Below are 16,788 nucleotides of genomic sequence, written 5' to 3' on the forward strand. Positions count from 1 at the left end.
CTTTCAAGTTCCATCAATATCCTTTAATGGTGGTAACTTTTAATATACTTGATAAAACAAAAAAAACTATTAGTACATATATGCAAAACAAGTTTCAAATATTCAAAATCTATAAAAAGTTTGAAGAAAAACATACATTGTACTTCAAATTTCGAGGAATAATGATAAAGAAATTTTTTTTTCTTCTTTTCTTACTAAGCACCAATGTGAAGAAGAAAGACGACAAAAGTCTCTTCATCTTTTCTTTTCTTTTTATATATATATATTATTATAGTACTTATAAAACATTATTATATTAAATAAACTATTAAATAAACATTAATTTATTATTATTTAACAAAAATATCATTCAAAAGTCACCATAAGTAATTTAGCTTCTCCAAGAAGCTTTTCTCTTCTTTTATCAAAATTTTTTTAATATTATTTTTAATCTTATAAAAATATTGCAGGGCCTACTTATATTTTTAGGAGGCCTATTATATATATATATATACAAAGGAAAAATTGTAAAAATCTTTAACCTTGGGAGGGCCTACTTATATTTTTGAGAGGGCCATAATATAAATTTATAAAGGACTAAATTGAAAATTTTAAACTTTGAGGGGCCATGCTCCGCCACTAATTATATCTATTAGTATCATAAATTGACTCAATCTAAACTCAGCTCTACCCCATTCATGACAAATATATGAATTCTAAAAATCCAATTGCAGTTGCAAGCTAACAACCTAAGGAAAGCTATAGAGAGGCCCAAAGCTATAAAATTTGTCATACTTACGGTTTAATATGGTGTTCAAACTTAGAGCCCATGTCTCTTCTATTGTATCCTTGTAATCTAGGTTAAAAAATTGTCACGTAAGGGTGAAAATGGAACATTAGTATTCGTAATCTATTGAATTCGACTCAAAAATTTTAAATTTGATTCTATAATTATCGAGTCAAGTTCGAGCTATCGATTAAACTAAATTCAAACTTAATAATACTTAATTGGAATACTTTACGAGCCTTACAGAGCTTTTTATATTTTTATATTATCAAATTACGTTATTACCCTTGATATATATTATTAACCTTAACCTTAATTATTGAATAGAGCTCAAGTTCGAGCTTGAGGGTTTGAAAATTTTGTATATATTAATATTTATTGAATAACTAATTTTTTACATAAAATAAATAGTAATTTTTTTTAATTTACGCCAAAATTGACATGCATGATACATATAAATATAATATAAAATATGATGATTAAATTATTAAGATATTAATCATTCTAAAATATATGAAAATTTAAAATTACTTCAAAATTTATACTGATACAAGTGAATTCCTCTCCATAAAACAGTCATTTTCCTTCAATTTTCTTTTACAAACATACATTTTTCTTTAATTTTATTTTTCACTATTTTATTTACAGGAAAGTTCTAAAGGGAGAATAGAATTAATATTACTAGAATATAGAAAAAACTGGAATTAAAATTCAATTATATGTTATATATTCCAAGTGATGATATTGGTTCTTGTCTCTAATATGCTTGTTACTTGGTCTCCATGGCAAAGCAATTGGGCTCTCTTTAATTTATTTAAACAAAAACAAAAAACAAAAAACAAAAAAAAAACCCTAAGGGTTAATGCATTTATATTGGTTGTACTCATCATTTATCTTGAAGTACTCCAATCCAACATATGAGCTCTAAAATCCTCTAAAAAACCTCCTTACAAAAATCTAATCATTCTTGTGTCGGATAGATACACATATCCAACTATCATACATAAGTCTGAGTAACATTGAATGCCATGACCAAATAATAAAAACCCCTCTGGCTTCATACTCTATTTGGCCATGGCAATAACCCCTACATCAGCATGCCTGAAAATTTAAGGCTCCGTTTACCATTAAAGTTGAAATGAATATTTTATCTTCTCAAAAGCAGTGATAAACAATATAAATACGTTAGTCCAAACTCATTCATAAAAGGGTTCTAAATTACATGCAACCTTCCTGCAATTTGCAAGCAAAGAGAAATGAATGAAGAATTTAACTAATGACAGAATCACCATGTCACTGCATATAAACCAAATACAATGTCAGAATCACCATGACAACATAGATACTAAGCTCAATGCCTCATCCATGGAATATCATTGATGCATTTCGGTTAACTTGTTATCAATTGGAGAACTAATACCATGGCTACTTCCAATTAAGTGGTGAAGAAGCACACCTGCTGCAACACTCACATTCAAGCTCTCAACAGCCAGAAAAGATCGGAATTCCTCGATTGAGCAAACGGAATTTACTTCCGTAGTTTCCATATCATCAACATCTCCGGTTGTTATGTCTCTAGGAATATTTCCCGGGATTCTAACTAACTGAGTGCATGATCTCTCCACTAGAGGCCTCAAGCCAGTGCCTTCACTGCCTAAAACAAGAATGGTTGGCACGCCTGGCAAAACCTTGTTCAAGGGAACAGCTCTTGGAGAAACAGAACCCCCGAGAACCCGCCAACCGTTTTGTGCCGAGGAAACTAAGAACTGCATCATATTCTTACAATATCTAAGCTCCATTAATTCAAGTGAGCCAGCACTTGCCTTGCTGACGACACCGCTTAATGGAGCAGAATTTTTAGCACATAGTACCACCCCTGAGGCTCCAAAGAAGTAAGCTGACCGAATTATGGCACCTAAATTCTGAGGATCAGTAACCTCATCCAAAGCTACCCAAAGTGAACCTTTCTCCTCATCTGGGACAGGGTCTAATTCCTTTATCTTGACCATCTCAAGGGGAGAAGCATCGAGCACCAAACCTTGATGGGGGCGATTATCAGCGATCATATTAAGATCATGCTTTGAAACTTCTTTTACATTAAGCCCGAGTTTTTCAGCCAACTTAAACACTTTTTCGAACCCTTTCTTATCCTTCTTTTTCCGATTATTACTACTCAAATCTAATCCTTCTTGGACATACAAAGCATAAAACTCCCTTCTCCCAGCTGACAATGCAGCCAAAACAGGACCTACCCCATAAACCCCTTCGCCAACCATTTTAGGTAAAGTTGATTCGGTGGCCTCTTTCCATGTTTTTCTACCCCAACTCTCTTGCTTATTCCATCTTCGAAATTCTGGTTTCTCGGACCCAAATTCTCTGTCCACCATTCCTCTAAACCTACCCTTAATCTTGTCCCATCTCGGATCATTGACAAGCTCATCTTCTTCCCTCACTTCTTCTTCTTCTTCATTGCTTTCATCTCTTTTGCTATGACTACCATTAAGTCCATTACGACGATCCCTTATCATATCTAGTTTCCTATGCCTGCTCTCTTTAACATCCTTTCCACCTCTTTTTCCTAAAAATGATTCATTTGATTCCTCCCAAGAGGAGCTACTATTATTCTCTTTCTCCAACCTATCCAATGATTCTTCCCAAGAAGAACGACTATCGGTCTTTGGAATCGCCACTTTATGTGACCCTTTACCTCTATTCACTTCCCCTGAGGCTAACCAAGGTAATGCCTTTCCAGCTTTACTAAAAACCCTATCTTCACCAACTCTTTTCGAATTCAAACTCGAAAAACTTCTAGCTCTAACCAAAGAACAACACCGTATAGCACTTCTAATCCTAAACTCACTTAAAACACTTTCAGGTTTTAAACACTTATGGTGAAAGTGGAGACCTTTATGGGTGCTATACATCAATGAAGGGTTTAGGGAGGGTTTTGGAGAATACCCAATTGGCAAAAGTTGGGTTTTTGAGGTTTGTGAAGAAAACCTAATAACAATTGGAAAAGCTTGGTTCTTTGTCAAATTAGAGTACATAGTGTGCATTTATAGATTGAATTACAACAACCAGAACTCACTTTACTAGTAAAGAGATGAACTTTGAGAATTTGAAACAGCAATTCAGTGAAAAAAAACTCTACCTGGATTTTTAAAGCAGAGGCTTTTAACATGTAAAGGAATCCATAGCAAATCAGCTCTGGGTTTTTCTATCTGGTTCTGATAGCAAAAGAAATGATCTTTTTTAGGTTTTCTTTGGCTGCAGAAGACTAAAACGACGCCGCCATTGCAAAACACCCATTTGGAGTGACTGCTTAAATACAAAATTGGCTTATTCCAATTTTGACCCTGTACTATAGTGAAATTTATCTTTTTGGTACCTATACAATCTTTTTACTATCATTTTGTATACCATGTTACCCCATTGTTCATTTATGTTAAGATAAACTTAAAGCCTATCACATGGCAACATGTGGACAATTTAATTTCTCCACAAGTATACAAAATAAAAGTAAAAAAATTATATAAATATCATTTAAATATAGTATATGAATCAAAAGAAGTAATAAGCAGTATTTTTATAAATTCAAATAAACATATCAATCTATTTTTATATTGAATAGATATAAGAAAATGACATATTTACCTCAAAAACTTTAGTCAATCTTTTAATGGATATCTCTACTTTCAAAATGTCTATTATCTTCTTTCTGTTTTATCAACGTGGTATCTATAATTAAAATTAACAGTGTTAATTTCTGACCTGTCAGGACAGATGTCCTAATTATAAGTTTCATGTGCCAAATTTTGTCTAAAAGTATTTGTATTGCTTATAATGAGAGGGACCTGATATTAATTAACCCTTCTATCTTTATTTCCTTTCGTTTCACTTTCTTTGTAGGGGAGAAGATGTACGAAATAATAAATAACCCAGAAAATGATAGAAAGAAAAACCTCCAGCCTCCTCATTTCAAGTGCATGTGAAAACCCCACTCTTCTCCCCCTCAAATTAACTCTTTAGAAATGTGTTAAAAGCTTCCTTCGACCAAGAAAATACAAAAACAAAATCCTCCATTTTCACGCTTTTTTTCCCCATTAAAATAGAAAATAGTCTACATTTTCTTGTTTGGTTTATTGGGAAATAAATCGGTTTTAGTTTTGGGTTTTTTTTAAGATTAATAATGGTGGTGAATTAGTGATGAAACAACAAGTTGAGAGACGGTAAGCGTGAAAAGCTGCCGGTGATAGACGGTGATGATGTGAGTGGTTTTCAGATTATTGGGTTTGTGGGGGTAGCCCAATTTCAACCCCAAAAAAACACAATAACAGTAGCAAAACAATGTAACCGAAAGTCCAAATTTTTCTTCAAAGTTTAGGGTTTTTCTCCAACCCATTAACGCCAATGCTGTAATCTCAACCAATGTCAAGCTCGATTCTTTGTTGCCGAACCCAACTTCTAGAAATAGAGGGTGGAAACCATATTGGGTTGAAGATGAGTTTTGTAGCCCATATTTTAGTTTTGGGTTGTTCTCCAACCCATTATGTCAAAGATATTTAGTTGAGATTTAAAATATCAATGGTATAGTTATTTTCAAGTCCCTTGACTTAATCATTTAATTTCTTTTCTGACAAATCATGCCATGTGGCATTTTGTGATTGTGTCACGTGTTCTGACAGAACAGAAATTAACACCATTAGTCAGAGTTACCTCATTGATAAACAACGTGCAAGTATGGGTACCAAAATAGACGTTTTGAAAGTAGAGGTATCACATTAGAAGATCGACCAAAGTTTAGGGGGCAAATATGTCATTATCCTTAAATATAATTATTTGTGTATGAATATATAAGCATCAAATGATGTTGTATTAGTAATTCTGTTAATAGTTTGCAAGAATTAAATCTAATTAAAATTTCGCATATAACATTATACATTAAATAAAAAGTCTGTGTAGTTTTGAGATTTATTCCAATGAAAAATAGAAAATTTATTTCAACATTGTTGGAGCTAGAGTGTTAGGTGTGGGTCCCACTATGTGGGAAACCCATAATTTCTGCCACAATTTATTGTCTCTTTTTGGTTTTGTCAAAGGCCATTTTTGGGGGGCTTTTAACGGGTGATGTGGGCAGAAATTTTTGGAGAGCCAAAAAAAAATAAAAAAAATAAAAAAATCTCAAATTAAAACAGAGAGAAAGAGAGAAGAAAATTTCAGTTTTTCAAGTTTGGTGCAGCAGTGATCAACTCTTCGATCGAAGGTTCATCCGTGGTTCGATTGAGCTGATTTTTGGACAGCAGCTAGGCGATAAGGTGTTCTTGACTTTGTACGGTCGAATTTTTCATCCGAGTCTTGTAGCATCAAAACTACCCATTTTTCAGCAGTTGCGTTTTTGGTGATATTCTCTCATTTTTCTCTCTTTTGCTAAAGATTGTATATTGTTAGCCTTGTTGGAGTTGAATGCTTGTTGTAGGCTTGATATTGTGATCTTGTAGTTGAACATTTGATGAGAGTGGAGCTCTTGATCGGACTCTAAAGTCCCGTGGTTTTTACCCTTGATTTAAAGGGGTTTTCCACGTAAAAATACCGGTGTCTCTATTTATTTTTGTTGTGGTTGCATTAGTTGATTTGTGGTTGATTAAGGTTGCTAGAAAACATATCTTGTGCTATTGTGCTTGCCATAATTTTTGACAGGAGTTATAGGGAGAGAAAGAACACCGGTTGTGCTTTCGCTTTGTTTCGGTTGTTCGGTTTTCTTCCCAACAAACTGGTACCAGAGCTTGGTTATTGTGTCAGATAATTATGGAAATTAATACGAGCAAGATGATTATGTTGAATGGCACAAATTATCAACTTTGGCGGAATAAAATGAAGGACTTGTTATTTGTGAAGGCTTTGCATCTTCTGGTCTTTACTACTCAAAAACCCGATTCGAAAAGTGATGAAGAATGGGAATTTGAGCATCAACAAGTGTGTGGCTTTATTTGGCAATTTGTTGAAGAAAATGTTTACAACCACATTGATCAGGAGACACATGCTCACACATTGTGGGAGAAGCTTGAAAGCTTGTATGCTTCGAGGTCGGGCAATAACAAGTTATTTTTGTTTGAAGAAAATGATGGTATGAAATATAAAGAAGGAATGTCTATAGTGACCATGTTAGTGAATTTGAGTGTGATGAATCGGTTGCTTGGTATGGGTGTCAAATTTGATGACGAGATTTTAGGACTTTGGTTGCTTGCTACTTTACTGACTCTTGGGAGACCTTTCGAGTCTCACTCATTAATTCGCTTGCAGGTATTATTACTTTGGATTTGGCTAAGAGTGGTGTGTTGAATGAAGAGGTTAGAAGAAGACCTCGGGTTCTACATCACAGTCCGAGGTGTTGGTTATCGAGAACAGGGAGAGAAACAGAGACAAATATGGAAAGGGTAGAGATAAAAGCCGAAGCAAGTCAAGATCGAGATACAAGAATCTTGAGTGTCATCATTGTGGTAAGAAAGGTCATATCAAGAAATATTGCTTCAAGTGGAAGAAACAACAAAGGTGGTGGTGATAAACACGATCGGAATGACGATAAAAATCCGGCGTGTTGCTCTTGTACTCGTGAAGATCTGTTAGTTATTTGTAATGAGAATTTGGTCAACCTAGCATGCGACGAGACTACTTGGGTGATTGATCTTGGTGCATCACTTCATGTCACGTCGAGGAAGGAATTCTTCACATCTTATACTCCCGGTGATTTTAGGGTATTAAAGATGGGTAATGATGGTTTGGTTTGGTTATTGGTATGGGAGATGTTAGCTTGGTGAGTAACAATGGAACAAAGTTAACTCTCAAGGATGTCGACATGCACCGGATGTCCGTTTGAATTTGATTTCGCAGAAAGCTTGATGAGGAGGATTCGTAACACCTTCAGGTGAAGGCGGTGGAAGGCGACTAAAGGCTCCTTGGTTGTGGCTCGAGGAAAGAAGAGCTCAAATTTGTACTTGATGCAAGCTTTGACTTCTCGAGAGACGGTGAATGTGACACTGAATGACAGCTCAACTGAGTTGTGGTATAAACGACTCAGTCACATGAGTGAGAAGGGGCTTAACTGTTTAGCGAAGAAGAATCAACTTTCGAGTTTAAAGAATGCTACACTGAAGAATTGTGCTCATTGTCTAGCAAGAAAGTAGAGAAGAGTTTCATTTAGAAGCCATCCTCCTCATAGGAAATCAGAGTTGCTAGAGTTGGTCCATTCAGATGTTTGTGGTCCGATAAAAGTAAGATCACATAGTGGTGCACTTTACTTTGTGACTTTCATTGATGATTGTTCAAGAAAGCTATGGGTTTACACTTTGAAGTCTAAAAATCAAGTCTTTGAGGTGTTTAAACAGTTTCAAGCATCAGTTGAAAGGGAAACTGGGAAGAAGTTGAAGTGCATTCATACTGATAATAGTGGCGAGTCCACAGGGTCGTTTCATGAGTATTGTCTGCAACAGGGAATCAGACATCAGAGAACACCACCCAAAGACTCCACAGTTAAATGGGTTAGCTGAAAGAATGAACCGAACATTGATTGAGAGAGTCAGATGTTTGTTGTCAGATGCAAAGTTACCAAGATCGTTTTGGGCTGAAGCTTTGAATACAGTGACACATGTGATAAATCTGTCTCCTAGTGTTCTTTTGAAAAGTGATGTGCCAGATAGAGTTTGGTTTGGTAAAGACGTATCATATGATCACCTACGTGTGTTCGGTTGTAAAGCATTTGTTCATGTTCCAAAGGATGAAAGATCCAAGTTGGATGCCAAGGCTCGACAATACATTTTTATTGGTTATGGTCTAGATGGTGAGTTTGGTTATAGACTCTATGATCCAGTTCAGAAGAAACTCGTAAGAAGCAGAGATGTTGTCTTCATTGAGGATCAGACCATTGATGACATTGATAAGACGGAGAAAGTGGATTCACAAGGTAGTGGTGACTTGATCGATGTGAATCCGGTTCCTCTAGACTCTTCACCAGATCCTATCCAGGATGATGTGCATGGTGATGCTAGTGGTGACCATCAGACTATAGGTGACTTTGATACTCCCATGGATGATGTTGTGAATGATCAACAATAAGCACCTATAGCTCCACCAGCAGTTCCACTTCGAAGGTCTTCCAGAGATCGACGATCTTCTGTCAAGTATTCTCCTGATGAATATGTTCTTTTGACTGACGGGGGAGAACCTGAATGTTATGAAGAGGCTATGGAGAGTGAATGCAAAGATTAGTGGGTTGAAGCGATGAAAGACGAACTTCAATCCTTGCATGAGAACCATACTTTTGAATTGGTGAAACTGCCTAAGGGCAAAAGAGCTTTGAATAATCGGTGGGTTTACGAGTTGAAGCAAGAAGAAAGTCTTCATCTCCACGATACAAAGCTAGATTGGTCGTCAAGGGTTATACTCAGAAAAAGGGGGTTGATTTTGAAGAAATATTTTCTCCGGTTGTGAAGATGTCCTCTATCAGAACTATACTGAGTTTGGCAGCTTGTTATGACCTAGAGGTTGAACAAATGGATGTGAAAACTGCTTTTCTTCATGGTGACTTGGAAGAAAAGCTTTACATGGAGCAGCCAGAGGGTTTTGTTGCACAAGGGAAAGAGGACTATGTGTGCAGATTGAAGAAGAGCTTGTATGGTTTGAAGCAAGCTCCAAGGCAATGGTACAAGAAGTTTGAGTCTGTTATGGGGGAGCAAGGCTACAAGAAGACTACTTCTGATCATTGTGTGTTTGTTAAGAGATTCTCTGGTGATGATTTTATTATTCTTTTGCTCTATGTTGATGATATGCTTATTGTTAGTCAGAATGCTTCTAGAATTGAGAAGTTGAAACAAGAGTTGAGTAAATCCTTTGCAATGAAGGATTTGGGGCTAGCAAAGCAAATTCTTGGCATAAGACTGACACGTGATAGAAAGGCCAAGAAATTATGGTTATCACAAGAGAGGTACATTGAGAAAGTACTTCAAAGGTTTAGTATGGACAAAGCTAAAGCAGTGAATACTCCCTTTGCTATGCACTTTAGATTGAGTGTTAAGCATAGTCCTTCCACAGAAAAGGAGAAGGAAGAGATGCAGAAAATTCCTTACTCTTCACCGTGGGTAGTTTGATGTACGCAATGGTTTGCACGAGACCGACTTGGCTTATGCCGTTAGTACGCTTAGTTGGTTTCTTTCTAATCCAGCGAGAGCATTGGAATGCGGTGAAGTGGATTATGAGATATCTTCGTGGCACTTCCAACATGAAACTTTGTTTCGCAATGAAAACCTGTTCTTGTTGGGTATCTGATTCGGACATGGCGGAGACATTGACTCGAGGAGATCTACTTGAGTTACTTAATCATTTATGCAGGGGAGCTGTGGCATGGCAATCGAGACGCAAAAGTGTGTTGCATTGTCCACCACCGAATCGAGTTCATTGCAAGAACCAAGGCGTGTAAGGAGATGCTTTGAATGAAGAAGTTTTGCATGAGCTTGGTTTTACTCGGAGAAGTATGTCCTGTCTTGTGATAGCCAGTGTTATTCATCTTGGTAAGAACTCAACTTTTCATGCTAGATCTAAGCATATTGATGTGAGGTACCATTGGATACGAGATGTTCTTGAAGCTAAGCTGTTAGAGCTTGAGAAGATACACACTAATGATAATGGTGCTGATATGTTGACGAAGGCCTTACCAAGAGGAAAGTTTGAAGCATGTTGTTTGACCTCCGGCATGGAGGCATTCCCCACATAGTTGGAGGGGGAGATTTGTTAGGTGTGGGTCCCACTATGTGGGAAACCCATAATTTCTACCACATTTTATTGTCTCTTTTTTGTTTTGTCAAAAGCCATTTTTGGGGGGCTTTTAACGGGTGATGTGGGCAGAAATTTTTGGAGAGCCAAAAAAAAAAAAATCTCAAATTAAAACAGAGAGAAAGAGAGAATAAAATTTCAATTTTTCAAGTTTGGTGCAGCAGTGATCAACTCTGCGATCGAAGGTTCATCCGTGGTTCAATTGAGCTTATTTTTGGACAGCAGCTAGGCGATAAGGTGTTCTTGATTTTGTACGGTCGGATTTTTCATCCGAGTCTTGTAGCATCGAAAATACCCATTTTTCAGCAGTTGTGTTTTTGGTGATATTCTCTCATTTTTCTCTCTTTTGCTAAAGATTATATATTGTTAGCCTTGTTGGAGTTGAATGCTTGTTGTAGGCTTGATATTGTGATCTTGTAGTTGAACATTTGATGATAGTGGAGCTCTTGATCGGACTCTAAAGTCCCGTGGTTTTTACCCTTGATTTAAAGGGGTTTTCCACGTAAAAATACCGGTGTCTCTATTTATTTTTGTTGTGGTTGCATTAGTTGATTTGTGGTTGATTAAGGTTGCTAGAGAACATATCTTGTGCTATTGTGCTTGCCATAATTTTTGACAGGAGTTATAGGGAGAGAAAGAACACCGGTTGTGCTTTCGCTTTGTTTCGGTTGTTCGGTTTTCTTCCCAACACTAGAGGAGCCTTTGCCCCTTAAAATTTTGGAAATTTTTTATTATGCCCTTTAAAATTAAAAAAAATTAAAAATTACCATTATTTCTCTTTTTTTTATTGAATTTTAGTTATACCCCAAGATTTTTAAAAGTTCTTATTATACTCCTAAATTTGATGAAAATTTTAATTAAGCCTCAAAAATTTTTGAATTTTTTTGTAGGCCTCCCAAATTTTAATGGCACGTTGTCCCACTACATCATACATTTAAATCCTTCATATAATTGTAAATATTTAATTACGAATTCCATCTATCTATGAAAATTGAAAAGAAGTTAATCTCTCTATTTTACTTTGTTAGCACTTTAAAAAATGAAAAATCTAATTTTGTTGTTAATAAACAAATGAATTTGAACTATTGATTTTTACTAAATTATTGCATATAAATTGTTTAAATATTGATTTATACTAATTTTTGTCTACAAATTATCGAATTGTTGAGTTTCAAGTTAATAATTCGACATAAAAAATTTAATACTCTTACTAAATTGGTGATGAGTTAGATTCGTGACTAGTCAACTATTACTGTAATTTTCATGTTCTTCATTACATTATTCTCAAATTCAATGATACATTAATAGTAGTTTCAAACTGAAAACACGAACACTAGGCATTTAAAGGAAATCCAAAACATTGAATTTTCAACTTTTCTACTTTATTTTATGTGCTATAAAATAATACACTAAGTTTTAACAAAATTTCTCTAATTGATATTAATGTATGATTTTATAATTTTATACGAACAACAAAAGCAAATTGCTGGGCTATATTCAAGCTCAAATACTAAACTAATATTAATTTTAAATCTCGAATCTAATTTATCTCTAAAAATATAATATATATTACCAATACATCGAATACTTATTTTATTTAAACAGGAGTAACAAAAGATTATTTACAACCACGACAAAAGATTTCTAAATGGCTTTTAGAATCTACTCAAAGTATGTCCTACAATGGCTAACTATATGTTTAAAGAGTAAATCATTATGAATTCGATATTTTTTTTGTATAATTGTAATTCGAACTCATATTATTTTTGGAGAAACTGAACACTTGATTCATAGGTCACAACCCGATAAATATATTTGATAGTTAAAAAAATTAACAAAAAAATTACTATTGTCGATAATTATACTAAAATATTTAAGTGTAGAGATTAACTACATTCTTAAAACCCTAGTAGAAGTCTATCTTCAATGCTAGAAAATGAAGCCGATTAGTAAGACTTGGGATACTTTTGTTGAAAACTAAAGCTTCCCCATTATGTATATTTGAATTTATAGTACTTGTTATATATACAAATAAATAACTTTAAGTTTATTTTATTTTTCTCGATCAAGTAAAATAGAAAATGATATAGTAGTCGATTGAGTTTTAATTTGACTGGCATGGGAATTGTTGTCAATGTAGGAGGACATGGGTTCGAATGTGACGAAGCGCATTATTTTCCTCTTTATGAGTTGAGGAGAGACTATAAATAGTTCTAGACATTGTGTCAAAAAAGAAACGGACATAGTATAGCTCATGTCCAAACAAATAAATAACTTAAATTTTATATTTAAATTATTATGTTTCTATAAAAATTATATTTCTTCAGTTTTAAATAATAAAATTTAATTATTTATAAAATCGGTAACTTTATATTTCAGTATATAAAATTTTATAAATAATATATACAATCTAATCTAATAGATTATAATTATATTAAGTGCATTGCAATTATTATGGCTATTTATTCATTATTAAGAAAAAAAAAGAATAGCAAAGAATTCGATTAACTTAAATAAATATATTCATGAACACATAATTAAATATGTCCACGAACAATGTTCACGAATAATAAACAAACAAACAATAAATAAACATATATTATATTTTTAAATATAAAATAATCAAATATAAATATAAATAATTATATTATAAATAAAAACTCAGAATAATTTTATTAATATATACTAATGGAACAATAAACAAGCTCTAAATGAACATAAATAAATTTGTTTATAATTATAAATGAACTGAACAGAGAATTCATATTCGGTTCATTTAATAAATAAAACTTCAAAATCTTGTTATATCCATTAATTTAACTTAATAAACGAATAAAACCAACGTATTTATAAACGAAGGATGGGCTGATTTACGTTCCAAACATTTACATCCTTTGAAACGTTTTGATCGTTGGGAACGTTTTGTTGAACTTTGAATTCGCTCAACCAATGCAACTCTCGTGATAGCTGACCAGTCAGAAGCTAATACTCACAAAAATTTGAATGATTGTTTCTCAACATTCCACCACAATTTCTAGAGTTATATATAATTATTGATTGTGCTTAAAAAGAAATTGGGTAGATTTTTTAAAAGAAAATTTTATTGTAGATTTTGATCATATTTGTTTTTTGATACAATGCTTAAAATTATACATAGTTCCTCCTCAACTCATAAATAGGAGGATAATGTGTTTTAACGCATTCGAACTCATATCTTCTTGTATTGACAACAATCCCCATACCAATTGAATTAAAACTTAAAAAGATAAAATGCATACATATTTTTATAATTTTACAATTTTAGATTAATTTTGTATATTTTGCAGTTACAATTTTTTTTGTTATATTTTCTAAGAAGAAATTATTGGTATGTTTTCAAGAGAGGTAATTTTATGTGAAGGTGTTGTTTTTAGTTGTTTTATTTAAATATTTATTTTATTATTTAAATGGTTGAGTGAATTAGTATCATTTATCAATAGAATCTTAATTTAATTGTAAAATTATAATTTTATTTTTTATTAAATAATGAGTAATTATCATCGAGTATTTTTTTATTTTATATTTTATGTAAAGTCTAAAATAAGTCACGCATAATATAATTTGAACTTAAAACATCATAGTATTTAATATATTAACTTCACCATTTTAACTAAATCCTCATTTATTTGTTATATTATTATTTTGTAAACATATTTGTACAAACGACACATGTTAATCATTTATGACGATCTTTCCAAGCAAGCACAGGCTTATCATCAAATGCCTTTTTCATTAATACGAAAACTGTTGAGTCATGAAACTTATCCATGAGATATTTTTTATTTGCATTCACACCTTTTACAAAAAGCTGCTAAATCAAATTCTCAATTAGGTGAAGGAAGTATGACTGCTTTACCAATAGTTGAGACCCAAGTCGAGAGACATTTTGACATATATTCCTATTAATGTGATTTCCATTACAAATGGATAAATATTATTATTCGTTGATCTATTCAATGTTGGAATCAAACATGCTATTAATGTGGACATTCATGTCTCTAGAATAGGATCTGCAACTCAAATTAAAGTTATGAAACAAGTAACAGTAGGTATGATATAATCTAATATTATATAAAAACTTTAAAAAAAAAGTAACCTTAAAAATACATAATATTTTTATATAATACCTATATCTATTCATAACCTTCAAACTCTTAAGTACGCTCAGCCACATATACTCCTTATTGTAGCAATAATAACGATACCAATGCTCAAATTAAAAAAATATTTTATTTTTATTTTTTATTTACTAATATATATAGAGAGAGAGAGAGTACAACCCACATCAGTATTTATTCACATTGATCTGCTGATTTCATAATACATTCCAACTAGTTTACTTTTAAAATCTTCAGTTACATTGAACTCCCATTTTCATACCCTACTAAACATCTAATTATAACTTTTATTTGACTCTCCACTTTATCAAACATTTAATAGTTTCCCCTCTTTTAAGAAAACATGTTTTGCTTCCTTTGACAATGTTTATTATATATATATATCATGGACTACATTAGGGTTAATAACAGTCGGTTAGTCAAAGATGTTGTAATGTGTAGCAGAAACGATCCCAAACCATGGATCATCACCAACTCCATTGATATTTTCCTCTTGAAAGCTTGAACCACTCAAAACATTCTGTGGGTCAACCTCAAAATCAACAAAATGATCCATCATCCCTTGACCTTCATTACCAACTCTATTGCTACACCAAGCAGCTCCATAATTGTTCTCAAAGGGAAGATATGGCATTGGAAACTGATCAGTTTGGTCCAAAATCAGTGCTGGATACTCGTAGTACTTTTGCTGGTATGTTTTCAAGTCTGTCATGTAAGAAGACGATGTAGTACTGCTGCTTCCATTGGAACCTAAAGCTTTACAAAATGGTGCTGCTGACATGGTTGTTGTTATTTCATTGTTGCCGCCTTTGATCTTTGCGGTCAATAGTTTTTTCTTCAACTTGGTGTTCCAATGGTTCTTTATATCATTGTCAGTTCTTCCTGGCAGTTGAGCAGCTATAATAGACCACCTAAACCAACCAGCAATACATAAAATTATGGTTAAATTCTGCTGTTAGTCCCTTTACTTTATAAAATTTGTGGATTTAGTCATCACCAAACAATAAATATTAAATTCATTAAGTTAGGTTCTGTTATTTTCAAAATCTAATATAGCAAATATATTATCATATGTGCAATGTCATGTCAGTTTTTTTTTCAATATATTACTCACTAAAAAAACAATTAATGGATTAACAAATACCGTTTTGTGTCAAGACCAAAATTTCAAATTGTGAAAAGTATAAAGACTTAAAATGATCTAATTAGAGAATATGAACTAAACCTACAACTCTACATATAGTACATGACTAGTAATTGAATTTAACTTTTATTGTTTTGATCAGGACTAAAATTGACCAATTCAAAAAGTATAGGGACTATAATTGATCAAATTAAGGCATAGGTACTAAATTCATAGCTTTTGCAAAGTACAGTGACTCATAGCAAATTTTAACCTAAAGTTATTCACGATAATCTTCATATTCTAACTTCATGACTACCCTCTCAATAATATTATCTTCAAAATTCGAGCTAACTAAACAATTTAGGGTTTTTGAATTAACATACCTGCTTCCTAGGGTACTATAAAGGGAGCAAATGATGTTATCTTCTTCCTCGGAAAACCCTCCATGCTTGATGTCTGGTCTTAGATAATTAAGCCACCGTAGACGACAGCTCTTCCCACATCGCTTAAGGCCTGTAATATCATCGTGATCATCATCATGTATGTATGCATGCATGCATCTATATATGTATGTATGGTAAGAAACCTGCTTTACGAGGAAGAGTAATCCAATTGCCCCCAGTGCCATGTTTGTGAATGTAGTTTATGAGGGTGTTATCTTCATCGGGGGACCATGGTCCTTTTTTAACGTTGGATTTATCACAACAAGGAGCTCTTACCATTGATAAACAAGAAACTCAAAGAAAAAGCAAAATGATAAAATTATGAAGGGGGGGGTGTTAAAGGAAATGCCTTTGCTAGCTGTGGGTTTTTAAGACATGGACTCTGGATATAAAAAACCATTGGGAAAGTTGACTTTTTACGACAATTAAACAAAAGCAAAGGGACCAAGTACATAATTTTCTTCAATTTTGGGG

General features: G+C 33.3%; 2 protein-coding genes across 2 annotated transcripts; both read right to left on the minus strand.

Annotated features, from left to right (window-relative positions):
• Positions 1–1,470: 1,470 nt before the first annotated feature.
• On the minus strand, positions 1,471–4,076 carry LOC108485826 (uncharacterized). Its single transcript, XM_017789707.2, has one exon. The coding sequence runs from the start codon at positions 3,820–3,822 to the stop codon at positions 2,140–2,142; it is 1,683 nt and encodes a 560-aa protein (XP_017645196.1). The 5' UTR covers positions 3,823–4,076; the 3' UTR covers positions 1,471–2,139.
• A 10,825-nt stretch (positions 4,077–14,901) lies between these two features.
• Positions 14,902–16,671, minus strand: LOC108488315 (transcription factor MYB36-like). Its single transcript, XM_017792600.2, has 3 exons — positions 16,458–16,671; positions 16,255–16,384; positions 14,902–15,656 (listed from the first exon to the last, which is right to left on the minus strand). Exons 1-3 carry the CDS (start codon positions 16,591–16,593, stop codon positions 15,161–15,163), a joined length of 762 nt encoding a protein of 253 aa, XP_017648089.1. The 5' UTR covers positions 16,594–16,671; the 3' UTR covers positions 14,902–15,160.
• Positions 16,672–16,788: the final 117 nt, after the last annotated feature.

This window comes from Gossypium arboreum, chromosome 7, assembly GCF_025698485.1.
Source record: "Gossypium arboreum isolate Shixiya-1 chromosome 7, ASM2569848v2, whole genome shotgun sequence".
NCBI lineage: Eukaryota > Viridiplantae > Streptophyta > Magnoliopsida > Malvales > Malvaceae > Gossypium > Gossypium arboreum.